This window comes from Calliopsis andreniformis, chromosome 10 (genome assembly GCF_051401765.1).
Source record: "Calliopsis andreniformis isolate RMS-2024a chromosome 10, iyCalAndr_principal, whole genome shotgun sequence".
Taxonomy (NCBI): domain Eukaryota; kingdom Metazoa; phylum Arthropoda; class Insecta; order Hymenoptera; family Andrenidae; genus Calliopsis; species Calliopsis andreniformis.
The window spans coordinates 9,461,995-9,488,047 of NC_135071.1; the positions used below are offsets into that span (position 1 = coordinate 9,461,995).

At 32.1% G+C, this 26,053-nt stretch overlaps 1 protein-coding gene across 1 annotated transcript in view; it reads left to right on the forward strand.

Annotated features, from left to right (window-relative positions):
- Ca-alpha1t (Ca[2+]-channel protein alpha[[1]] subunit T) overlaps positions 1-26,053 on the forward strand; it is an 84,271-nt gene that overhangs the window by 49,459 nt on the left and 8,759 nt on the right. The window contains exons 15-28 of the mRNA XM_076387329.1: positions 1,869-2,072; positions 6,391-6,511; positions 17,953-18,108; positions 19,110-19,244; positions 19,710-20,000; positions 20,101-20,252; positions 20,713-20,856; positions 21,188-21,353; positions 21,787-22,133; positions 22,942-23,134; positions 23,217-23,366; positions 23,746-24,126; positions 24,877-25,069; positions 25,707-25,968. Of these exons, the coding sequence (XP_076243444.1) occupies positions 1,869-2,072; positions 6,391-6,511; positions 17,953-18,108; positions 19,110-19,244; positions 19,710-20,000; positions 20,101-20,252; positions 20,713-20,856; positions 21,188-21,353; positions 21,787-22,133; positions 22,942-23,134; positions 23,217-23,366; positions 23,746-24,126; positions 24,877-25,069; positions 25,707-25,968 (2,895 nt within the window). The remainder of the gene's footprint in view (positions 1-1,868; positions 2,073-6,390; positions 6,512-17,952; positions 18,109-19,109; positions 19,245-19,709; positions 20,001-20,100; positions 20,253-20,712; positions 20,857-21,187; positions 21,354-21,786; positions 22,134-22,941; positions 23,135-23,216; positions 23,367-23,745; positions 24,127-24,876; positions 25,070-25,706; positions 25,969-26,053) is intronic.

Below are 26,053 nucleotides of genomic sequence, written 5' to 3' on the forward strand. Positions count from 1 at the left end.
AAATACGATTTATAAAAATATATCGCAAAATAATGATAAAATTGAAGTTAGTTATTCATAGTCAATTTCATTGAAATAAAATTATAATTTAAAATTATAATATATAAATGTCTGTATATAGGTTTTGTTCATTTTTGTTTATAATTTACTATGAAAATATAATTAATTTCGTTTGTACTTGCTAAACTCGTTTACCAAAAAATATTTCTATTAAAGAATAAATAACAAACCCATTACACGATTTTTTAGTTTCTATGCGCTACATTTACGTCTCATTTAAAATTTGTAATTAAATTTTCAAATAACACTTAAACTTTGATATTGTAACTAATGAAATTGTTAATGTAATAATACCCATAAGGTATTATATATAAGATATTTTATTAACTACTTTATCGATACAATATTTGATTAAAATAATTAAAATGGTACATATATTCCATAAATTCCATTTATGAACTGCACCGAGAGAGAAGTAATTTAATCCGCTTTATTGAGTTTTAATAAATGTAAAGATTAAATTTCGCAAACATACACATATATTACTGATACTTTGTTAATGGATAAAATATTATCGTGAAATAGCTGAAGGGTACAGAATGAAACTAATGGTTCTACTAAAATGATTAAATTCTGCTGTTTCCCTTCGTAGATATTTTAAGTTTTCATAAAGTCATAAATACATCAACTTTAGAATATAGAATAAGTACCTAATTTAGCAAAGTAGAATTAGGTTTCATATATAAAGTGCATACGTTTTCTTTTTTTAAATATCCAATATTAAATTTTCACTGCCATCAGTATGTCTATTTTGTTCTTTCTGACACTTTGTTGGTTTCCCTTCATGCTCTTTATTTATGCTAATATAATTAAAAAAAGTAATTATAATTAAAAAATTAAGAAAAAATATATATTACATGCATAATAACATTATGAAAACATTCTTAAAATATACTTGATAATTGAATTGCTATAATGAATTTTACAAATATTTTAAACCAATCAAAATAACAGAGAATTTTATTAATCGACGAAGACTAAGAAAGTAGACTATGAATAAGAATTGAAGCTAAATTATAATAATTATAAAATATGAATAGATATATGTAAGTATGTATGTAATTATAATATTCTTTTCTAATGAAATATTATTTTTTAATATGAATCAATGAAAAAATTCAAATACAATTGGTACCTCATATTTGTAAGCACTATCATAGTTTACAAGCTTTTGAAACATTGAGAGAACTGTAGATAAGAAGTTTAAAATATTCGTAAATCATCATTGAAATTCCACAATTTATAGTAAGGGCAAAACTGTACTGCAATGTATCTAAAAAAGAAGAACGCCTAATTTAGATCACTTTTAAAATTACTGACATATTCTATAAGGAAGCAGTGACGACTAACTATCGACACCGATTGACGACTACCAATCAAATTTCAAATATAGAAATGACAGCTTTAATACAGAAATTCTATCGAAGAGATAACTCATAATAGATAATTTACAAGTAACTCTATTATTTCTTAGATATAATTGCCATATTGAATCTGCCATTTAAAATTTCGTCGGTTACTGTCAATCAATGGTGATGGTTAAGCGTGACTAATTCCTAATAATTAAACTGCAGATATTTATGCATTTATACAAAATTTGAATGTTCAAAAAAGTACAGAACCAATTTGCAAAAATATATAAAATATCAGAAGTTATGTACACGTTATAATATTTACAGGATGAATGAAACTTTTAATTGGATTCCACTTCTTGAACCATATGTATGAAACTAACAATTTGCATAAAAATCTGCAGTCTACTAATAATAATCTCGAACAACTAAAAACGATTCTCTTTTATCGTTTAGTGTCGTAGAAATTTGCCAAGCCTTCGTCGAAGAGAGGAGTGGTAGCTCTGGCTTGAGCGTGTTGAGGACCTTCCGCTTGTTGCGAATCCTAAAGCTCGTGCGATTCTTGCCAAACCTGCGGCGGCAGCTATTCGTGATGTTGCGAACGATGGATAACGTTGCCGTATTCTTTTCCCTTTTAGTACTTTTCATCTTTATATTCAGGTAAGTCGCTCCCTCTCCCTTTAGACGGAACAGTAACGGAATTCTCGTGATTGTCGAATCGTCGATGTAAGGATCGTATTGTCGTGGGAGATGCAGAACCGAGAATCGCGATTCGCGCCAGACGTGATCATGTCGCGGTCGACGAGGCGTGGGTCGAAGTTGGTTCCGTGTTCACGCGGGTGCAAGGTCGCGCATTCCAGTTCAGATAATCATCTCATCAGCCTAACGTTTGCATGATCGCTACAGTGGATTGAAGTCAATGGATTATCGATGGATATTACGTTATTGCGAAGAAAGAGTTCGAAAGAAAGCGTTTACGCGTTCGCTGCCGATCACGCGCCAGCGCGTGACGAGGATCGTTCCTCAAACAGCCGATCACGCGCTATCGCGTGTCAGGCCTGTCTTAAATCAATGCGATCTACGCAGCTGGCAGTTTCCAAGCGGTTCGTCGTTTCGGATCGACAGCGAGCGTGTTAAATGTCAACGAGACGTAGTCGGTGTCCTTAATTCGATGTGTCGAGTGAAAAGGAATCCTCCATGGAAACGTACACGCTCGCGGTGGTCTCATTGACATTTACATCGAAACAGCTTTTTGTCCGCTTCCAAGCTTCCACAGGAGCTGGGGCTTTTATATATATACATATATATATCACTGCTCTCCAGGCACAAAGTGTATTAGGTGACTATTATTCCTGTCTCTTCTTCTTTATGCGCTTTTACTTTCTCACGGCATATGGATCGTCGCGTAAATGCATCTCACATAGATGATCGAGTCGCAGCAGTTGTCGTACCATTACTACCAACCTCTGTTGCGTTATATCAGCAGCGTTTTCTGACGTTGTAATGGTAATGAAGATGGGTGTTTGTTGGCACGTCTACGAGGGATGTCTTGTTGGCCCTTTCTCATGGCTTGAGGCATCGAACGTATATTACTTTACCGTTTATTAGAGGACTCCTGTTATACATATATGAATATTAATATATAAATTCAAATATGTATATATATGTATACATTCGAGTATAAGCATATATATATACAGGGTGTAACAAAAATGTCGCAGTTCCTTAAAAGGGGTGATTCAGGGGGTGATTTGAAACAACTTTTTCCTTAGCGAAAATGTAAGATGAGGCTTCGTTAACGAGTTATTAATGAAAAACACCGGCCAATGAGAGCACGAGTTTGCCGTCCGAGCGACTGCGGTAGCGTTGGGTACGCGCTGGGTGCTACGGTTGTACTCTGAACAAGAAAGTCGGCATGCGTCGAAGGAAATAGCATTAGTATGAAAATATTTGCATAACGTATAAACGAAAAAGCAATGCAACAAAAGAAATGAACGGAGAATTGGAGAATTAACGTTGAAGATAGAAACGTTGAAAGTAGTCTGCGTTAGATTTAAAAAATAATAATCATTAATGAATTAAATGCATTTCATCTGTAGTTTGTAAATCTGTGTCACTGGGTCACTGTACCGATACTGGTCATCGACCGTCGGAATGGTTTGGGTTAGGTTTGGGTAGAATTTTTCCAAAGAAGCTCCTTGTACCCCCCACGTAGTTTAAGCACCTCAGACCTTCCTTGTTCGGACACTCCGAGATCATGTCTCCTTTGAAACCAAAGCAATAAAGCCATAAATTACCTAAACGCGTGCCCTAGCATAAACCATTTCGACGGTCGATGACCAAGATCGGTACAGTGACCCAGTGACACAGGTTTACAAACTACAGGTGAAGTTTGTTCTCCTCTTCCTTTATTTTTTGTTGTATTGCTTTTTCGTTTATACGTTATGCGAATAAGAAATTTACATATTCGTGTTTTTACGTTGCACGTAGTTTTCCTCGATTTTAAGTAATTATTCACTTCAAGTGATAAACAAAAAAAGGACTCGGTATTATTTATTATGTCGCTTTCAGTTTTCATACTAATGCTATTTTCTTCGATGTATGACGACTTTCTTGTTCGGAGTACAACCGTAGCATCTAGCGCGCCTACCCAACACTACCGCGGTCGTTCGGACGGCAAACTCGCGCTCTCATTGGCCGGTGTTTTTCGTTAATAACTCGTTAACGAAGCCTCATCTTACATTTTCGCTAAGGAAGAAGTTGTTTCAAATTACCCCCTGAATCACCCCTTTTAAGGAACTGCAACATTTTTGTTACACCCTGTATACATATTTTCATGTGTGCATGGTGCTTTTATTTAGCGACAAGTATGAGAGCTATATGTGTATATATATATATTGTATGTCTATACATGTATATGTATACATGTATATATACTATTACCTATTAATTATTTGTGTATTCGTAAGTCTTTCTTACAATTGCCCCCTCTCTCCCCTTTTTTTGCTATGTTCTCTGAGTGCCTACAAAGTGCGTGCGCCTCGGTGTGGTCATCGATATTAGACAGCTTGCGAATGAAAGACGTATTTTTACCGGTTATCTGATTATGCTGCGTTCACGGCCTCTCGCTATTTCGCGTTTTTACGTTACGTTCAACCGTTCAACAGTCGATTGGCCGCCTGCCACAATCGCCCTTACCCTTCATTTGGTCATTTTCTCGCAACCATCGTAACTATTTGCAACATTTTGTTTTGGTGGCCTGACAGTCATCGACGCATCAATGGTGATCTACTTTCGGCTTGTAGCTTTTTTTAACGATATAGTTAGTCGACTTTATATTGAATTTGAACTTGACGATTTCTTTCTGTTTCTTTTATTTTTCCTTTTTTTTTCTTTTATTTCTTTAGTAATGTAGGTATATGATGCTATATAAAATTGGTATCTCTAAGAGAGTAGGTAGGAAATATTGACGATAAAGGCTTAGGTCATCCTGAGGAAGTAATGAAACTTAAGGGGACTCGCGACCTAGCTTTATTCACATAGAAAACTATTTCACCTTCGTGACCCATTTTCTTCGAAACTACTGTACCAATATCAGTGAAATTTTAACTGAATGCTCTATGAATAGTTTTAAATAAATTGAGTACACGGTTTTTAATTACCGGTTAGAACAAAATTACATGCTATTTAATAAATTATTTAGAAACTGAAGAATGATCATCTTGTTTCGTCAAATATAATCATCATTTTTCAAATTTCTACATTCAATATGTTCAGTATTTGCTTATGCACCATCATTAAGAATTTGAAACAAATTTATATTTTTATATCCTAAGAAAATCCTGGCAGACAATAATTCCATTTCTAATCGATGTATCTTATTATTATCAAAAGATATCGCAATTTCATCAAAAGGCAAGAAAAAGAATGTCGCGAAAGAAAGTAAATTATAGAAAATGTTTCAAGAAGAAAAAGATAGAGAAATAGGAAAAATTGATATTGAATAGAATCTTTGAAAAAAAAAAGTATGCACCTCTAGTACTTAGAATTTTGTAGTATTTTAACGAATTATTCAGAAAGACATATATTTGTAGAATTAATAATAAAATATACATATGATATTTCTAAAATTTCTTAACTGCGAGGCCCCTTAACAGATTTTGGATAGTCAAACACTTAATCTCCGTGTTAATTTAATCTCCACTGCAAAAATAAATTCAGATACCACTGAAATTGGCGTAAAGGTATACGAATTTTAGCATACCTTTTTTTTATTTTGGTAGTTCTAAATTTGTTTATCTGAGGAAATCTGGAGAGTACAACGCAATGATCTTATTATTTTATAAAAATTATGAGATAACGAAAAATAGTAATATTATATATTATTTAAAATTAGTATAAACAGTATGATTCGATGTATAGCCATTTTAAACCACTTCCAGGTAAGTAACCAGTATTCACAAACGTAAGTTCTATATTGAATCAAGTGAAACTGAAATTCAGTGTAATTTTAAAATAATCAGTTAATAAGAATTATTTCAGGTTGACCTAAGCCTCACACAATCAGATTATTGTAAAAAGATATATTTATCAGTAAATTAAACAGACATTTTAAAATGATATATTTTGATAACGTTATTGTTATTTAAAGATTCGTCAAGCTTTTAGTTTTTAATCAAATTATATACTTGCTAATATGTTATAATATTATTAGATGTTTAGAAAGCCATTTTGTTTAAAAATAGGCGCACCGTCGCGTCGTCAGGCTTCGTAAATCATAACCTTTCTTTTAATTTGGTTCAATTCAATCAAAATAAGACACGTAAACGAAACCTTTCGCTTCTTTCGTTCTCCCTGTTCCCTCCATCTCTCTGTCCTCCTCATTCTTACACTTTTACTTTCTCTCTGTATACATATACTCTATTTGTCTATATACTTACGGATAAGGAAGTACATTGCACGTTTCGTTGTGTTGTAGTATTCTCGGGATGAACCTGTTTGGTTGCAAATTCTGTGAAACGATGAAAGGCAGCTCTGACGTCGAGTGTGATAGGAAAAACTTTGACTCGTTACTCTGGGCTATTGTGACGGTGTTTCAGGTACCTACAAAGGATACTTTTTCACGTATCTCTCGAGGGCTTTTTTCCTCTATATAATGTATATTATATATTCGTACATATTAACGTTACACACGCATCTTACATGTGCTAAGTACCTAGACATACGTACCACGTCTGTCATTTCAAAGCTAAACTCGTGCGAGAGCAGACAGTGTGCGTCTGCTTTAACGATTTCGCGAGAGACATAAGGTAACGTATGAGAGATACCTGAACCTCTAATGGCATGCAGCCGCATCGAGGTAGGAGGAGGCCACGGATCATTCGAACGACCGAATTTTTTCTAACGTTTCTTCGCTTCTCTATTCGTCTAGCGTGCGCTTAGCGAGAGCAAGGCTGTTTGAGAGCGTCTTGTTCGATGCATACCGCCATAGTCACTCGTTGAGCTGGCCCTTCGACATGCTTCTGCTGCTACATGTTTAGATCTGTTGAACGAGGACGATTTCTGCGCGTTATCTATTGGTCCTGTACTCGAATTGTTTCAACGAATCAGTTTCGTTACTTAGTAGTAGAAGCCTATTGCTTTTTTCCAATTCCTCTTTCATTGGAATTCTTTCTTTTTTCATAGTTAAATAGACTATTTATACACATAATTTATTGTTGAAGGATAATATACTAAATAATTACAGATTTTCTTAGATGCTTTCTGAAGTAAAAATAGATTAAAAGGGAGGAAAGAGAAATGTAACTATTTTTTGCTTATTGCTTAGGCTTATTTAAACACATATTTCAAAAATTCTGGACAATAGACTTAATAAGACAGATTCTGTATTTAATTAAGACCAATGTAATTAGTTTAAATTATATCTTTCAAAATTATGTAGCACATAATAAAGAGAAGTACTCTAGTTACTAGTAAATCAAATATTATTACATAATAGCCTGATATAGGTACTACATAGTGTATTAAGTGTATTGAACGTATTTCGAAATATCCAAAACTGTGCTGAAAGGATAAAGTATAACAATCAATACCTTATGAAACTGTATCCTATTTACCTTTTTTTTCACTAATAACGCTTTAAGATTAGTCATATGGTTTCAGAAAAGACAATAATTCTCGAATACTGTTGGGATAAATGCAGAAGCTTATAACTACACTGAATATTTAGATTCACTTGCTAAACTATCTATACAGGGAGATTGACGATTTAGCTACAGAAGTTAGTCATAAAAATTACCAACAAGTCTATTGTTAATATTCCCAACATATAAGTATTGCAACATACCTATTACCAAAGTTTACATTTTTATTGAATAATAATTTATACATTGACAGGTTGATATTTAGAAATGCCTTGAAACTATAATACCTTCTTCTCAGATCAAATAAAATGTTCAACAATATCTATCAGGAATTTGGAAGATTGATCCTATATACCTAGATAAAATAAAAATCAAGAATGACAAAATTGCATTTAAGACTTCCCTTCTGAGTTACTAATTTCTGAAGAAATGCCAAAACTGCACACAAAATGTGTCTGACGCGGAGACTTATTCTACTTGCAAACGCCAAGTCTGAACTCAGGCGCATCGCCAGTAGTATAAAACTTCCTATGGGATACGTTTTACGCGGATTTTAGCTATTTTTGAAGGTTCTGTTTTCGAGTTATTACCTCTTGAAGAGACGCCAAAAACGAGACTTGACTTATACTATTAGGTTATTCTACTGACATTGCTTCCCTGGCTTAGCTATTGCACGCTGTAAGTAGAGTAAGTCCCCGAGTCAGACGTATATCATAAACGTTTTAGGTGTACGTACATATCTTTAACGATTAATAGCTCAGAAACGAACTCTCGCAATTCCATTATTCTTCATTTTCGTCTTATTTCTATGCATAAAATTACCCTTTAAAATTGTTGACGTCTTGAATTTTCGGAGATCCTAAAAACTTATATACAAAAACCTATTTCACAGAGAATAGCAAAATTATTTGCTCATTTCATATATTAAATATTAGCCCTATATTAATTGAATAATTATTTTAAATAAGTAAGATTTTATCTTTATATCTAGTTGTATGCTACAACATTTTTGTAAGATCAGACTTTGTTAATTTGGTGAAATAACATATAGATAAAAAGTTTCTCAGAATTGGTTAGTAATAGAATTCCTCGCTATAGAGATTTCTGTAAAAAATAAACAATTACAAAAAACATATTCCTTATACAATTATAAGCGAATTTCAGATTCAAAGTTAAAGTATATTATAAGAACTTGTACTTAAGTATTTTGAAAAATCAAGAGGAAATCCGCATTCAAGCAAATAGTGCTCTTTGTTTCAAGCCTATAATTATTAAATATTCAAAAATAATTATGAATAATGACGTTTATTTCAATGAAACTTGACGAAATTCTTATATAATGAACGAATCGTAATGAAGATAAATAAAATAATATGAACAGGAACATTCGCGTTTGGGACCTTTAGAGATCGTTTAGAAAACGTCAGACGCTAAATGAAAGATCTTACATCACACATTTCAAAATCATTTTTTTCGCCGTTGCATCATGAACAGATTGATCGATCTAATCGCGTGATTAAAATTTCCGTATAATTCAAGGTACGCGAGATTCTCGTACAATTATTACCTATCATTCAATGAAACTGTGATATAAGTTCTTTGACAGAACATTATATCTCGAGAATAAGTACAATTGTACTGACGCTTCACATTGTTCGTTGCTTAGGCCTGTTGTTATATTGCTGTTCTTGTTGTCTTTGTGTGGTCGCCGTAAGTGCACATTTGACTTGTTAGCTTGTTGTTACTTTATTTACTCTCTTCTGACTCGAGAAACAATGAAACTCCAAATTTCTATCTACGATAGACTACTCTTGAAATTTTCCAACACTGGATTTATTCAAGCCAATGCCAACCTTTTTCGTGTTTTTTTAAATCTTGATTGCTTAATTCCGATTGGTTTCACGCTCGATATGTGCATGTTGATGAACGTTCATATCCTGTGAACGCTTTGCATGCTGATATGTATCCCTAAGTGTTCGTTATTGCTTTTCATCGCAGTTAATCCTTACCGTTTTTTCAATACGCACACATTTCATTTACGATACCTATATTTAGTCGTACGAAATTTCGTTACACTGTAAAAAGTGCCACAACAATTGTAAATAATTTTTAATTTTATTAAGAAATTTCATTGCTCACATCCAATAATATTAAAATAATTCGTTATTTAAAATTGCTTTAGAATGTGATGTCGACATAAAAGTTACCGCGAACGAATTAATAATTATTTAATAATTCTAGTAACTTATAGCAGTATAGTAATTTAATAATTCTAAATCTGTTTAGAAAAGTTTGTTAAATTAAAGAAGAAAATCAAATTTTGTGTTAAAAATGGATGTACTGCTTCTAACTTAATGTTGATATCATTTTTCAATGTGGGTATTCTTTTGTAATTACAACCTGCAATGATATAGACAGTAATTTTACAGAATTAACTTTAATTTTATGATCCTATGTTTAAATAATGTACATAATTTCTGTAGTGATAAAATAAGCTTCGTAGCTTTCAGAAATATAAAAATTAACAAATTACTTAATAATATTTAACAAAATATTATTCTTCGTTATCAATATGTATTAGTTTTAATTAAATAACTTCTAATATTCACTAGAAGTCTGTAAATTTTTCCATTCTCTTTATATTAATTTGTTGAGTTCCATTCTCTTTATATTAATTGAGCTGAGTAACCTACAGAAAAATTGCAATGAAAAGGATTAATGAAGTTTCTTTCTGATCCAAGAAAATTATTAAATTCACTTGTTTACATGCTGCAGACAAAAATAGTAAAAAAAAAGCAAAAGTGTTATTAAAAGATATGCTTTTGTTAAGAAGCAAACAGTAAATTACATTTAAAATTTTCAACTGTCGAGCATACAGTATGCTTGAACGTAAAAGTGCTTAAAAAATAATAAAACCAAATGAAATGTTGTGAAGTTTTCAGTGGACAATGCCACGAATCTTTCTCAGTGTAACAAATCTCGTTTTCCCGCTATTTTTCGTTACATTCGACATCATTCACATTGAAATCTCTAAACACGCTTCTTTATCTACTCTAACTCTTCGGTTTCACTTTATACTCTCTCTTTCATCTGTTCCTCTTTCTCTCTGATCAACTTTCACGTTCTGATCGAAACGCGCACGAATATACATTCGACGAGAGAACTAATCGTCGCGCGAACAGGAATAAATACGCGTGCACACTTGTCACGGAATAAAAAGAATATTTCGTTGCGTCGTACATTCGTTAAACCGAAGAGAGAATATTTGAAGACGAAACAACCGTTTCCTACACGTAATTGCGTACGATTTGCGTACTACCAATACTTGTCCGTTTAGCCGCTGTAGATAGACACCTTTACTTACCCGATACCTTTACCTTAGATATTCAACTCCAGGTAGACAATTACTAGAAACATACATATATAAGATTCGTAATAACAATATTACAGATACTGCTAAAGCAATAGCTAGTGAGTATTTGTGCAACCAGTCGCTCAAACTCCATTCAATTTTTTGTTTTTACTTTACCCACATTATTTAGAAGTTGTATTTACGCTTTGTCGTTTTTCTTTTCTTTTTTCCCTCAATGAACCGCCACCGTGACATTCTGCAACGACAGGTATATCTTTTCTTCTCGTTAAACCAAATTAGATTAAATTTTAATTAGAAAACAGAATCTGTGTATATTCGTATATTCTCTATTCATTTTTATCGGTTTATATCAAAATAAGAAAAACTATGAAATTAAACGTGATTGAAATTCATTGGAAATTCATTACGATTGTATTATATATTATGTGTGTATACTGTATATATTATATACAGTGACGTTTGTTATTTACAAGCATTGATAACATGCAAGATTTGTAAATGATATCCTGGCGACAACTTTCTTTTTACGATTTTATTACTGTCGTTGTATCGTTTCTTATAATTATATACGCAGCTTATGTAACATTCGCTTGATAACAACATGTCAATATATTATACATGTTCGCTTACTTGTTTTTTGTTTAAATACGAGACACTTGTATTTGTATAAGTGGACAGACTCGCCGATCTTGCAGAATGTGACTGTATAAGCTTCGAGTGACAGTTATTCTTGCTGTTCACCCGATGTACACCTGCTTAATCGCTATCAGCGGAGGGTCTTCAATCCATCAGAATAAGGAGCAATCTATTCTCCTTAAAATGATATCAATTTCATTTAATCTATTTGAAACAGAAATCTACTTTGTCCTTCATTTTAAATACAGTTCTTGCAGAATTTTAATTTGATTGAAAATATGTGTTTTATACAATGCTTAAAGTATAAAAAATTCTGCGTCAACCACTTTTATCGTATTCCCAAATGGATTAACAGTTTTAAGTTTAAATATTTTTTTAAACCTTATGTAAATATGTACAACTTATAAAATAAGAAAGATTTTAAGTATGAATCTATAAGAGACAGTCTTGGAATAACAGTTATCGATTTCTATGAAATTTCGGTATGAAGCAATATTTATAAAATATTTGGCCCGTACATGTATTACACAGGGTGTTTCAGAAATACATGTCAATACTTCAGGAGTTGAATCTACACATTAAAATAAGTAAAAACCGGCTACATGTTGGAATATAACTGACATAGGTAAATGTTTCCAATCAGTCTGTTGTTATTTCGTATTTTTCTTCTAATTAATAAAGCATTTTTTAATCTATATTTATATGACATTTTTTCTTATTTTCACTCGTTGAATATACTGCCACCGTTTCACCGAAAAAACCTGAGACACCTTGTATATACCTTTTATAAAATTTCAGTGTAACCTCTTTCCAGTTTTGGTAACGTTCTTCAATATAGTTTTCCTATTTCAGACATAAAAAGTAGCGGAGGAACAATTCTTTTTCGATTCTGACACGGTATTAAAATGTGTCAAATTTTATTAATAATTTCTCGATAACTATACGATAAATCAATTTCATATATTACCCAAGGATTTCTTGTAATTCAAATTAGTGGCCCTCAAAATTTGAAACGCAAAGTCTTGGACTTTTGCGTTTAGCTAAGAAGTACTTTAAGGGGTTAATCTATTTTCAAATGCAGTACCTAAGCATTTCTTTTACCATAGAAATTTCATTAAAAGTGATTGACGCATTGTAGATTAAATATCTGTGTTAGATATACAAAATGAAATATTAGAAAAAATTAAACAAACAACTGTGCTCCGAATTCATCTGAAGGATTAGGTTGCCAATGCAACCCTGGAGACCCCCCGTGAGGTGGTATCGATATCCCTGCTCCTTTACCTTTACCCATGATCTGAATCACGGTGATACTTTAGGCCAGTGGATTGTCTCGGTTGCAGCATCCTAGGAATGTACCTGTTCGGGGGTAAGTTTTGCATGTGGGCGGACCGGAGTCGGCCCTGCACCTGTGCCGAGGTGGTCTCGCGGCATCCAATGTGTCGCTGTGATCGCAAACATTTCAACGACATCGTCTGGGCTCTTGTCACGGTATTTCAGGTACCACTGTTCCGCCCTCTTACACCAAAAACACGCGCATATTAGCGTATATGCAAAGTATTTTTAAGTAATCTGCTCGATTAAGTTTGGCTCCATTCGAGTCCAAGCACTTAAAAGTGAGCAAGGTAGCATTCTTATTTAAAAACTTGAAAATAAAGCAGATCTATCTGTCATCGAGACCTGATGGCATGTAGCATACCACTACTTGCAATTAGAATAAGAGCCAATGGACACGAGATGTTTTGATGCGCGATTTCGTTGCGATAATGTTTTTCTATGCTTTGCTAATTACAAACAGCGAAGACAGACATATGACAGCAACGAGATCGTGCGTCAAAATGTCACTGTGGATCGGGCCTAAAACTGAGGAGCTCCCAGTGTGCTAGTTAAATAAACAAACGTACCAATGTGTATCTATGTAGTGTAGAACTACACTGCACCCTACAATTGGGCCATTCCATGCAAAATTGGACACATTTTGAAGTAGCGTCTCAGATCTTGTTCAAATTTGAATATCTTGTAGACTTCGGCAACCTTTAAACGTATCTCAAAGGATTTTTCAAAACTTTTTAAATTATGAATTTTACAGAACTATAAAATCAGTTTTAAATATTGAAACGTTGGATGCTCTGGATTTGTATGAAAATTAAATAATGTTAAATTGTATTTGTAAAAATGTCGAAACCTCGAATTATTGAAATGGTACTAGTATATTTAGTGGTTTTATTGTTATGAAACACAATATTTCTTTACTGAATGCTTGATTTTCGCATCACGTTAAACAACCGTCGGTGTCCCCATCATTTGTTGCAAATATGCAGAGAGCCATGTCGTGTCAACAAATAAATAACAATCAACTGATAAATGAATGTGTCTCAAAAATGGCATCTATATCATGATGAAATAACGTCATGTTACGCGTCAGTCTCGAATTGTGAGCGTTTTTTTAGTGAGACTATGCTTACAGTGGATGCATTTCCTGATGAATATATTTGAACTTGTCTTGCTCATACGATAAATAGTTTGGACATTCGACAGAACATCAGTTCATTAGAAAATGCATCCATTACAACCGCAGCATTAAGCAGGCTCATTCAAATGGTCGATTTGAATGTCAAAGTAGTGGTTCCTAGAATCGAGTGTAAAGTTGAGTCCAGAATTGATGAGATTGTAGATGTACAACGACTCATTTCATCCACAAAATGTTATACCACAAATTCGATTTTCAAAAACTTAATTTCTGATTCTTAATAACCGTTTGGCTCTAAGGTACCAAAATAGCTCTTCCTGAATTCACAAGTTAAATGAGCTTAAAGTAGTAGATAGGTCTGCTTTCTAGTAAATATCATATAAAAAATGGTGATGAGAATGGATCGTGAAAATTTAATCGAGCAGATTTTAGTGAAATTTAACCGAGCAAGTCAGTAAAAGGTATCTTTCTTTCTCTACGTTATATCTATATCTACATCTGTATCTCTAACTATGGATTTCTATTTCAATTTAATTTCTAATTCAACTATTCATCTCTGTCGCGGCATATCTATATTTGCAAGGAATCTAGTGGTTACTCTGAAAGATGTTTCTAATTGGATTTATTGCGTTGTAAGAAGGAAACTTTTTGATCAGCACATCCTTTTGTCGTATCGTTGATAAGTTTCGAAGATCATTTTTAAAGGAATCAAGATTAAAATTATTTAATACTTATAAATAGTGCATACAAAGCAAACATTATGTTATTTGGTATCGATTATACCTTATTATAGTGTCATTAATGAAAGTGAAGCACTATGTAGATCGAGTAACTCACAAGCGTAATATGTTTAAATTTCAACGTTAAGTTGATTCAAGAATCATGTATTGAAATTTAACCTTGAATAACTTTGAAAGATTTGAACATTTACATTATTCAAATCAATTATAGATGAGTTATAAATCATAAATCTCGATTATTATGACTCTTGAAATACGAGAGCTACATTCAAAATTTTCAAAGAGAATTCATGTACGTCGAAGTCACGTTGATCAAAAATTATTCTACTCCAAATTCGATAAATTTTCTCTAAATTACATTTGTTTTCTTATAAATAATCACGAGATTCAAAGGTAACACATTTTATTATCCCAGATGAAAATAAAACATTTTGTACAGTTTGGAACAGATGAGTTTGCATACAATACTATTCTATTGTTTAGAAATATTTTCTCATATTTTTCTTTTTTCCCTTTCATAAAACAAAAGAGAACGCTGAATGCATTTGATTGGTTTACAATTTACAAGGCTAGATTGGTTTTGTTATTTACAAAATAGTCCAATTTATCTATTTCAACAACCTTGAGATATATTATTAAGGTAGACATTCTTGATAATACATCAGTTACACAGACTGGTCCACTGAAATGTCTCTTCTTGTTGTGGAGATATAAAAAATATTTTATATGCAATTTGAATGGTATCAAGAAACCAAGATCGCAGGCTTCAGAGACGAAGAGACTCTTTCGGTAGACTCTTTCACGTTTAATTTTAATTTTCAAAGGCAAAGGTCATTTTAAGGTCATATCATTATGCAGATCTGAACATATTTTAACATCAACTATACGATGCAACAGAAAAAGATATGCACGAAAAAGAAGTGACCTCTGCAATGTATTGATCTCTTGATACCATTCAAATTGTATATAAAATATTTTTTATATCTATATTTATATTGTATCTATTAATCATATTAGAAAGAAATATGTAGGACTACTCTTTATATCAATAATGTATGGATTGAAATCGATAAGATGGACCACTTTATAAATCACCAAAATATGCCTCTTACTAACTTAGGAGAAATACTTCTAAATATTTCAGTAAACTTATTTTTACGCAACAACCAATAATTGATATTGTTACTTAAATTTTGTTTCTAACTAAAAGACCTAAAAACCTACATATGCACATACTGTTTAAGTTCTAATTCAACTGTTCTGAACTGTATGCAATGTAAATCAGTACCTACATACCTCTCTTCATTATTTAATGCCTATGTCTATGTCTACAGGATGAATCACATAAGACATATCATTTAAATAACTGCAGTATTTTTGGGTACGCGAAAGAACTATTTAAAGCACAGTAATTAATTTAGAGAAACTGTCAATACAATAGAAAAAAAGTTTTTTTTTTTTTAAATGGCTAAACTGAGCGTCTAAACCGTGAATATTCTAATCTTCAAATTCTTCATATTTTCTGGATTTATAGTTTCCATTTATAATTTCCAGAAATATTAATTACTATTAGATGAGAATATTCTCAGTTGTTAGATAATCGTGATGGAGCGTTATTATCGTCGATCTTAAATCTTTTGTAACATGACCTTGAAGTAAATGTGTTTTCTATCATTTTGTTTACCCACTTAGAAAATTTACTACGCTCTGAACAGTTTTACATATACCCAGAAGTACTAGAGATATTTAGATGATCCTGTACATTACATGGTGCACGATGTATAACTATGTCTATATCTATATCTGTGTCTATGTCTGTGCCTATGTCTATGCTATGTCTATGTCCTATGTCTATATCTGTTTCTATATAGATATCTATATCTATGTTTATGTCTATGTCTATGTCTATGACTATGTCCATATCCATATCCATATCCATGTCTATATCCATACCTATATCTATACCTATAATCTATATCCATACCTATATCTATATCTATATCTATATCTATATATATATCTACATATATCTATATCTATACTTATGTCTATATTTATATCCATATCTATATCTATATCTATATCTATATCTATATCTGTATATCTATGTCTACATATATGAATATCTATATCTATATCTATATCTATATCTATATCTATATCTATATCCATATCTATATCTGTATCTCTATCAGTAACTGTGCACCTATACCGTTATTTCTATCGATATCTATGTCTATATCTATCTATCAATATCTCCATTTCTATTTCTACTTAAGTCCATATCTGTACATCTGTACACGTATATGTGCGTATAGCAACTTCGTTCAGTCGTTCTGCTTTCTTTGCTCTACATATTCCAGCTCATGTTCTCAATATCACCTAATACGTACAGTCTTCTCCATTTTACTTTTCTTCTACCATCACTCTACATATGATTTAATGGTTCGCCACTTCGAATCACCAACATGCTGACGAGTTTCTCTCTTTTTCCTTATTTGTTCTTATACTGACTAATATTACGATATAACAATTGCAAGAATTAAAGGATATGAATTTGTTTATTGTGCGATTAATACTGTTCGTTATCGGCTAACAATGGTTAATCGATAACACACGCGTGTTGTTACCTTGTATCTACTAAGTAACCGCATCTCGTTGCTGTAACTTGTTGCTATATATGGAAAAATTGCGGCGGGAAAGGCAAAATAAGACCATCACATCCGAGTAACCACTTTAAGCCTTCAGTGTGTACGTTGCATACAGAGAGAAATTCGTGGTGAAATTGGTACTAATACATACATTTATATGAAAAAGAAGAGAAGTACGAGACGGTAATGATCAGCGTTTCCTTTTTTCTACATTTTCAATTAGTAGAAGCAAATGAATGACTCGATTGAATTATTTCATGGTAGTACGAAGATAACTTATACATTGGCAAAAGTAATTTAATTCTTAATATAATCTCTTAATTGTAATGTACGTAAAATCAGTAGTGAAATTTGAGGAAGTATGTAAAGATTAAAGCTCTAAGAAGAAAAAAGAAGTTTAGATTGTATAATAAAAAAAATCATCCCAAAAATGATGTATTTGAAATTCTGCCAATCATTCGTCTCGTAAATTGTAAGAAAGTCGTTCGCATCATATACACGGGGATTTCCTTTTTCTCTTTATATAGATCTTGACGCAAGAAGACTGGAATGTTGTACTCTTCAACGGCATGCAGAAAACTTCCCACTGGGCGGCTCTCTATTTCGTTGCGCTAATGACTTTTGGGAATTATGTGCTTTTCAATCTGTTGGTTGCAATTCTTGTCGAAGGATTTTCTTCAGAGGTATGACAGTTGTTCCAATTTTTTTATGCATATTTTGTCATCATATTTTTTCGATTAAGAGTAGTTAAAGGTCATGAATTTCAACTGCTCAAGATCGTTTCGCAAATTGCTAAACTTAAGGAAATCGATTTCGCAAATGACTTTCTAAGGGTACATTCAAACATAGTGTGGTCACTATTCAACAATTCTGGTCAACCAAAACTTGTGAACTTCAGTATAGCTTGATCATGCAGAGTGTTCGACGATGTCAAATTGTAAAGGGTGATTCTACATGCTAAAATAAGACAATTGTGAAAATAGACGAGATTGCGTTTCAGGCATGATTTCCGAGTTATTAATTGTTGGATAAATGCATATACTACGCCTGAAATGTGTCTGATTCAGAACTTATTCTACTGACTTCGCCGTATCTAACTTGACTTATGCACGCCAGCAGTAGAATAAGTCCCAAATATGTCAGACATATCTTATACGAGTTTCAAATATCTTTGCAAATGTAATTCTGTTATTCGCGATTTTTGTCTTATTTCGACATGTAGAAACACCTCTTAAAATTTTTTACCTAACTCAGACCTATTATTAAACATCTTGTACAAATACAAGATAATAAATTTATATTTACTCGAGATACTAAAAATTTATTTTATTAGTTTCATTATGCCTAATATTATTCGAAATATTTTTTATCGTATAAAATTTAAATAATTTCGAATATCTACCAATTCGTTTCTATTAGAACAATCTGAACGAAACTGTATTTGAAATCTTCAAGAATTCTTTGATATGGGTTCACTTTAAATTAAATAAAAAATTATTTTAAAATGCTTTAATTTCCTTCATCATAAAATAAAGTTATTTTTTCTCAATTCCCTTTAAAATAGTAATACTGAAATAATTCATTATTTGAATTGTTATGTTTTTTAATCATCTTTGCCTAACAAAATTTGGACTGTGGTGCGTCTGAATAGATTATGTTATAAAGTGGGAATGTATCTGTGCAGAGGAATGAAAGAAGAGAACGAGAACAACGAGAAATGGCTAAACTTGCAGCTAAAGAAGCAGGTATGGGGAGTGATGAAGGATCCTCTAGGATATCAAGATCACATTCAATCACGGATAGCGATACTTATACGCAGGTATGAAGATTGAATATGAACCATCGCTAAATTATCTTCATATTTTTCATTTTCTAATTTACTTTAGCATAGTATACTAAAGTGTATTAAGCATATTACATTAACATGACTATTACTTTTTACATATTGCACGTTTCCTTCAGTACAATCTTTTTATAGTCATTTTTTTATGTATGAAGACGTGTCGCTTATTTTTACCCTTAGTACAGGGTAAAAATGAAACAAGTTATTAGACTTCTATTAAACATGTACTTTTTCTTGAAAACCTTTTCTTCTTTAAGTTAGTAAGAAAAAGTTTCTTTGTTCAAATAAGTAATTACAGAATATTCATTATTCACAGTAAATTTGTATTACTTTCGGCAGTTATTAAAGCAACACAGTGCAATAAAATGGAATTTCGTATTTTAAATTCAATTTTAGTTTTCTTCAATTGAAATAAGTTTAAGATTATCAACATTCTCTTAGGATCGGAAGAATTCGTGGCGAAGTGCGGAAGAATTACGCAAGTATAAAGACAACAATAGTAAGGAGAAGCAGAATACAGTTTGGAAACATCAAATCGATGAACCAAAGTGCAATATTCAAAAGGAGAATAAAATGATGGGCAGTGTAGGCCAGCCACCTATAATTACCCATACAGCAGCCACCCCACAAGATTCACCAAATACTACCCTCGATGTTGGGTACAGAGATTTAAACTGCCGAGCTGTCTATCCAACTGCGGCTCTGTCGATTGAATCTATCGATCGCTCAGGTGTATGTATATTACCACCATTTCGAATAACTTCCATCTGTTATAACGAAAAATATAACGAAATATAAAAATTATAACGAAAAATCAATTTTTCTTTTACAGAGCCAATGCAGCATTCCTTCAGGGTTGTTAAAGTTACCTGACGTTTCAAATAAAATACCAACCAAGAATCTTATTGCTGGACAATTTCCACGACGAATAAGTCTTGTTACTGCTACAGTTACTTCTGCAACGAAAGAATCATCCAGTTCAAGGTGAATTTTCCAGTTTGGGTTTTTTATGTTTTTATAGCTAAAGTACGTTGCAGTTGTAAGCCTGTTAGGAGAACTTCTAAATCCATCATTTCGTCAGCATTGCAACTATAGTTGAGAGTCGCTGAGTTTTACCTGATTCTGTTGATCGGAATTCGAAATTTTAGACTTAGATTTAGATTAACAATACCATTTATTAGCTACACATAGTGCACTATTTAGTATCACATGGACGAATTAGTGATTGGAAAATGTTTTCCATACCTCATGTTATACAGATATTTTTTCACGTTTCAAACATGTTTGCTGTCAATTGTAGCTTTTTTAAAAGTCAAATGACATGCTAAAATATAGCAAGGAGTACCTCTATAGAAATCTCAAATATTACAGAAAACGTCCTATGAGAATTTTACAATTCCCTTGATGGAAGTAATTATAATTTCGTTTTCCATTTTTATTATAGTCCGCCAAGAATACAAAGAGGGTACTCGTGGAAGTTATCGCGGCCATCTTTAAGAAAGAAACGGTGGTCTCAAACGGAAGACGAGTCTCTTGGAAGAGCCATAATTCTAAACAACGGTCGAAGCATGCTCGGTTTTAATACAACGTAAGACACAAATCTAAATACACACATAATAAATTAATTTTCCTTTTTATGCCTTTACTTTTTTGTTTGAATTATCTTTGACAACATTCGTACATTTTCAAGTCTAAACGCCCAAACATTTCTTAATATAAAGTTTTTGTACACGTAACAATATCAAAGTGTTCATTTTGCGTTTATTTCTAAAGTCTGAAATAACTCCTCTAAATTTTTACGAATTACCTGTAGTATGATGACGTGATGAATAACAAATTATTTGGTATCTCGTAATTGAATTTTTTCATGTAAATTTTATCACGAATTTTAAATGTCAATTTTATGCATTACTTTTCAGCTTCAATGGCGGTTACTTACGCGGTTCCATAAGGAACGACACACAAAGTGACACGCCGAATAATCGTACGACCGTCCTAACAAGCAATAATCGTAGTCTCAGTCCTAATAATTCCATTGGAAGCCGTAGCTCCTCTATACGACGCTACACAGCAACGCCCAATCAAGTGAGTTTAATAATTCTAAATATGTATCCCATATGTACTTAAAAACTGACACAACTCGAAAAACGTTACAGCTATAGATCAGTTTAGTAAATATACCTCTATTGATTATAAAAAGTTTACTTCCTAACTATCAAAATTATAGAATTTATTCAAAGAACTCTTCAAATGTAAATTACAAATTATTTAAATAGTAACAAGAAAATCATTTAATGCAAGCAACACGTAACTATTTTTTAAACTAATTATTCAAATAAAATAACTTTTATTAAGTAAAACTACTCATACTTTTTTAATTGTGTCACTTTTGCAATACATATGCGATTAATAATTCTGTATAATATAAGCAATAATACTCATCCAGTTTATGAAATATATTTACAATTATTTTACTTCCCTAAGGCAATTTAATAGTTGTAATTAAAATATTTTAAAGATGCGTTGGATCGACGATCTCTCGCGAAGAAATTCTTTGCGTGGATACGAAAACGTTCAGTCGTCGACGGGGAAAGGTTTACCTATTGACGAAGTGTCTATGCAATGCTCAACAGCACGTACAATCAATAATTTGTCTATGGAGACTGGTCCACTGCCCAGAATCAAACGACTTCCCGATCAAGAAGAAGACAACGCACGCACAGATGAACAGACGTCTCCGCTGAATGGTCACGGAAGCGCGAGTAGCATTGAGAGAATTAAAAAGATCTTCATGTTTTTTGAACCGAAAGGGTGTCTTAAGGAACGTGACGATTACTCTCTCTATGTTTTCCCACCGAATAATAGGTGTGTGAAATACTTATTTATACTATTTAGAGATTCAAGGTTTTCGCAGTGAAGCATAGTTGTTGAAGATTTTGGCTGTAAGCCGTGTCCTTTAGGAAAAACTTTTCCAATTTTTCACAAGCACTGCAGCTAATATGTCATTTGATCTTCTGCACCCGAAAGTCTCAACTGTGAGAACTTGCTTACATTCTTTGTTTGATGATAGTAAACATATTATATACAGCCTATTCGATGACAAGTATCAGAAATTCTAAGGGAGATAGTTCTACATGTAAAATAGGATAGAAATGAAGATAGACGAAAGTGCATTGCAAGTTCCATTTCAGAATTTCTGAGTTTCAAAGATTTTAAGTTTGAGAAAACACCTACAATACACACAAAATGCGTCTGACTAGGGACTTATTGACTAGGGACTTCGCTGTATCTGACTAATATACGCCAGTAGTAAAGTAGGTCCCAAGTCAGACACATTTCACACGCATTTTAAATGTTTTTAATTTCTTTTAAAACTTTAAAAGGAATTGATTTTTATCCTATTTTGACATATTGAGTGTCTCCTCTTAAAATTTCTGACACTGATATCCCATACAGCATTTTTATTCTTTATTCTATTAAAATTGTGTTAATACTGACGATTATATTAACATAAATACAATCTCTAATAATGATGTATCTTAATTTACTAATAATAATTTATTACATGATTTTCATTTTAAAATTCAGTTAATTGTTTTTTTTAAACACTTCATAACTAGATAATTATACTATTCATATAACAGTAAATTATATTATACTTCTCGTATTTTAGGTTTCGTGTGCTGTGTCGATCGTTGGTTGACCAGAAATGGTTTGATAATGTGGTTCTTTTTTTCATTGGTCTTAATTGTATTACCTTAGCAATGGAACGACCAAATATACCACCTGATAGCGGAGAAAGACTTTTTTTATCAACTGCGAACTACATTTTTACTGGAGTATTTGCCATTGAAATGTTTATTAAGGTGGTACAATTTATTTTTCGCCAATATTCTTTATTCAGCCGTTGAGAAAATAATTTATAACGAAGATTATATGTGACCACAGGTTGTTGCATCTGGCATGTTGTATGGTTCAGACGCTTATTTTACTTCTGGTTGGAATATTATGGATGGAGTTCTTGTGATCATTTCCATAATCGATTTATCGATGTCTCTACTTTCGTCAAGTAGTCCAAGAATCTTTGGAATATTAAGGGTATACTTCTTTTTCTTAAATTTAGATCTTTCAATATAAATAAAATATTTCTTATACTACACTTTCCATGTTGGACTATTCTACTTGTGCAATTTCTTTTAAGAAATCGTATAAATTCAAAGCATTACAAAATACAACATAATTCGTGTCAATAATTTCCTACTCACGTTTATAAATTTCTAATTTTAATTCATATTAATATACTTATAATTTGAATAATATTAATACGTAGATTACTGCTAGATCCTTTAAAAATTCTAGTCTCTTTACTATTTACTGTATTATAAGAAAGATTCTTTTAATTCAATTTTTCAATAATTTTGTTTAATATCCTTACTTGATTATGAAATATCTGAATTATGTGATTCATTTTTTTCAGGTTTTTAGACTTTTAAGGTCGTTGAGACCACTACGAGTTATTAATCGAGCTCCTGGTTTGAAACTTGTTGTTCAGACATTGTTATCTTCTTTACGACCTATTGGCAACATCGTTTTGATATGCTGTACTTTTTTCGTAATCTTCGGTATCTTGGGCGTGCAGCTCTTTAAGGGTGCCTTTTATTATTGCGAAGGGCCTGACATAAAAAATGTGCGCAATAAGACGGACTGCCTGGCCGACAAACGAAATGTTTGGCTGAATAGAAAATATAATTTCGACGACCTCGGCAAAGCTCTAATGTCGTTATTCGTGCTCTCGTCACGAGATGGATGGGTGAATATTATGTATACTGGGCTCGATGCTGTCGGTGTTGACCAACAGGTAACAATTTATATATTATAGCACTAATTTCTAGATTAGCATATCATAGTAGATATTATTCTCTATCCTCTTAGTTATATAGAGCATGGATATCAATCAATATTTATAATGAATTATTATTTCAAATCTCTTAGTAACTGTTACGGAGTAGAAGTTTTTTTTACTCTTCACTGATTTTTTTTTTAAATATACAATTTAGATATTAAAGGACAACATTATAGCCTCAATTTTTTCATAAAACTTTATCCCAGACCGAAGCTTATTACGTTATTTTTCGTCATTACTTTATATTTCGCTATGTACACGATATATGTATAAATGTTTTAAATAACAATTCTGTTTGCTCCAAGAAATATAAAAAGAAATGACATATAATTCTTAAGACATGCCATATGAACTTCGATGCTATAATAATAATAATAAATATAGTCTTTAAAAACGTTTAATTAAGCAGGACTTTAGTTTATCCACTTAAAAATAAATTCGAAACTAAAGTGTTCTTTTCTTATTGTACATATTTCTCATTACCAGTTTTATTGTACTTTTACTGCGAATATACATAATTAAAATCATACTCAATTAAGACTGTAGACAGATATTCACGGTAAATAATCATTGATCTATTAATATATCTCTCGATAATTATTTATAACTTAGAATTCACCTAGGTTATACAACTCTAACACATAAACCTAAAACAAATATTAAAAGACAAGAAATTAAATTACTGTTGTTTTCATTCTGTTCCAGCCAATTGAAAATTACTCCGAATGGCGGCTACTATACTTTATAGCTTTCATTTTGCTAGTAGGCTTCTTCGTACTTAATATGTTCGTGGGTGTTGTAGTGGAGAATTTTCACAGATGTCGCGAAGAACAGGAAAAGGAAGAACGAGTGCGAAGAGCTGCTAAACGAGCGTTGCAAATGGAGAAGAAACGTCGAAGTAAGAAAACCAACAAAGAATAGTATTAAGTTGTATAGGTGCTTACTAACTTAAGAGCGTACGACAGTTTTCATAGGCAATTGAATATATATTGCTATGATGAGTCGATTGATATTATTTTCAACTTTGGAATCGGATGCACCTCAAAAAATTACCTTAAAAAATAGTTCTAAACTCAAAATTGTGAATTCTGAAAATTGTCATTACGTAAGGTCGATATGAATAGTAAGGTAGATAAGTATTACAGACCAATACGATTTTAAAATAAAGGTCATAGTGCTCATTTCGAACACAAACTGCTAGAATATTGTTTAAAACCTTCGAGTTATCCTTGAGGGCGTATCTACAGTCCCTCAGACCAAACAGAATTTTACTACTGGTTTCTTAAAAACATCAAAATGTCAATATTTTTAGGCATTTTTCAGTGTGATCCCATTTGATTTCGAATTTAAAAATGGTATCAATTGATTTACCATGAAGATATTTTTCCGTATGTATAGAAATCATTGCACGCTCTTAAATCAAAAACTTATGAGATTTAACACTGTTCTTTGACGCACTGTTTTATTACTCAAAAGTTTTAGCTCTAATTAAAATAGAAAATTTCATTATTATTGATAATGAACTTATTTTTTAGAAATGCACGAGCCACCATACTATACGAATTATTCGAAATCCAGGCTCTTCGTTCATAACGTAGTGACGTCTAAATATTTCGACCTAGCAATTGCTGCGGTAATCGGCCTGAACGTTGTTACGATGGCGATGGAGTTTTACATGATGCCCAAAGCATTAACTTATGCTCTAAAGATATTTAATTACTTCTTTACTGCTGTTTTCATTCTTGAATCCTTCATGAAGCTTCTTGCTTTGGGTTTACATCTTTATCTTAAAGACAAGTGAGCGTTATTATGTTATTTTTCTTACTTTCTGCAATGTGTTTAAAGTGTGTGGAATATTTAGAATTTATCGTAGATATCAAAA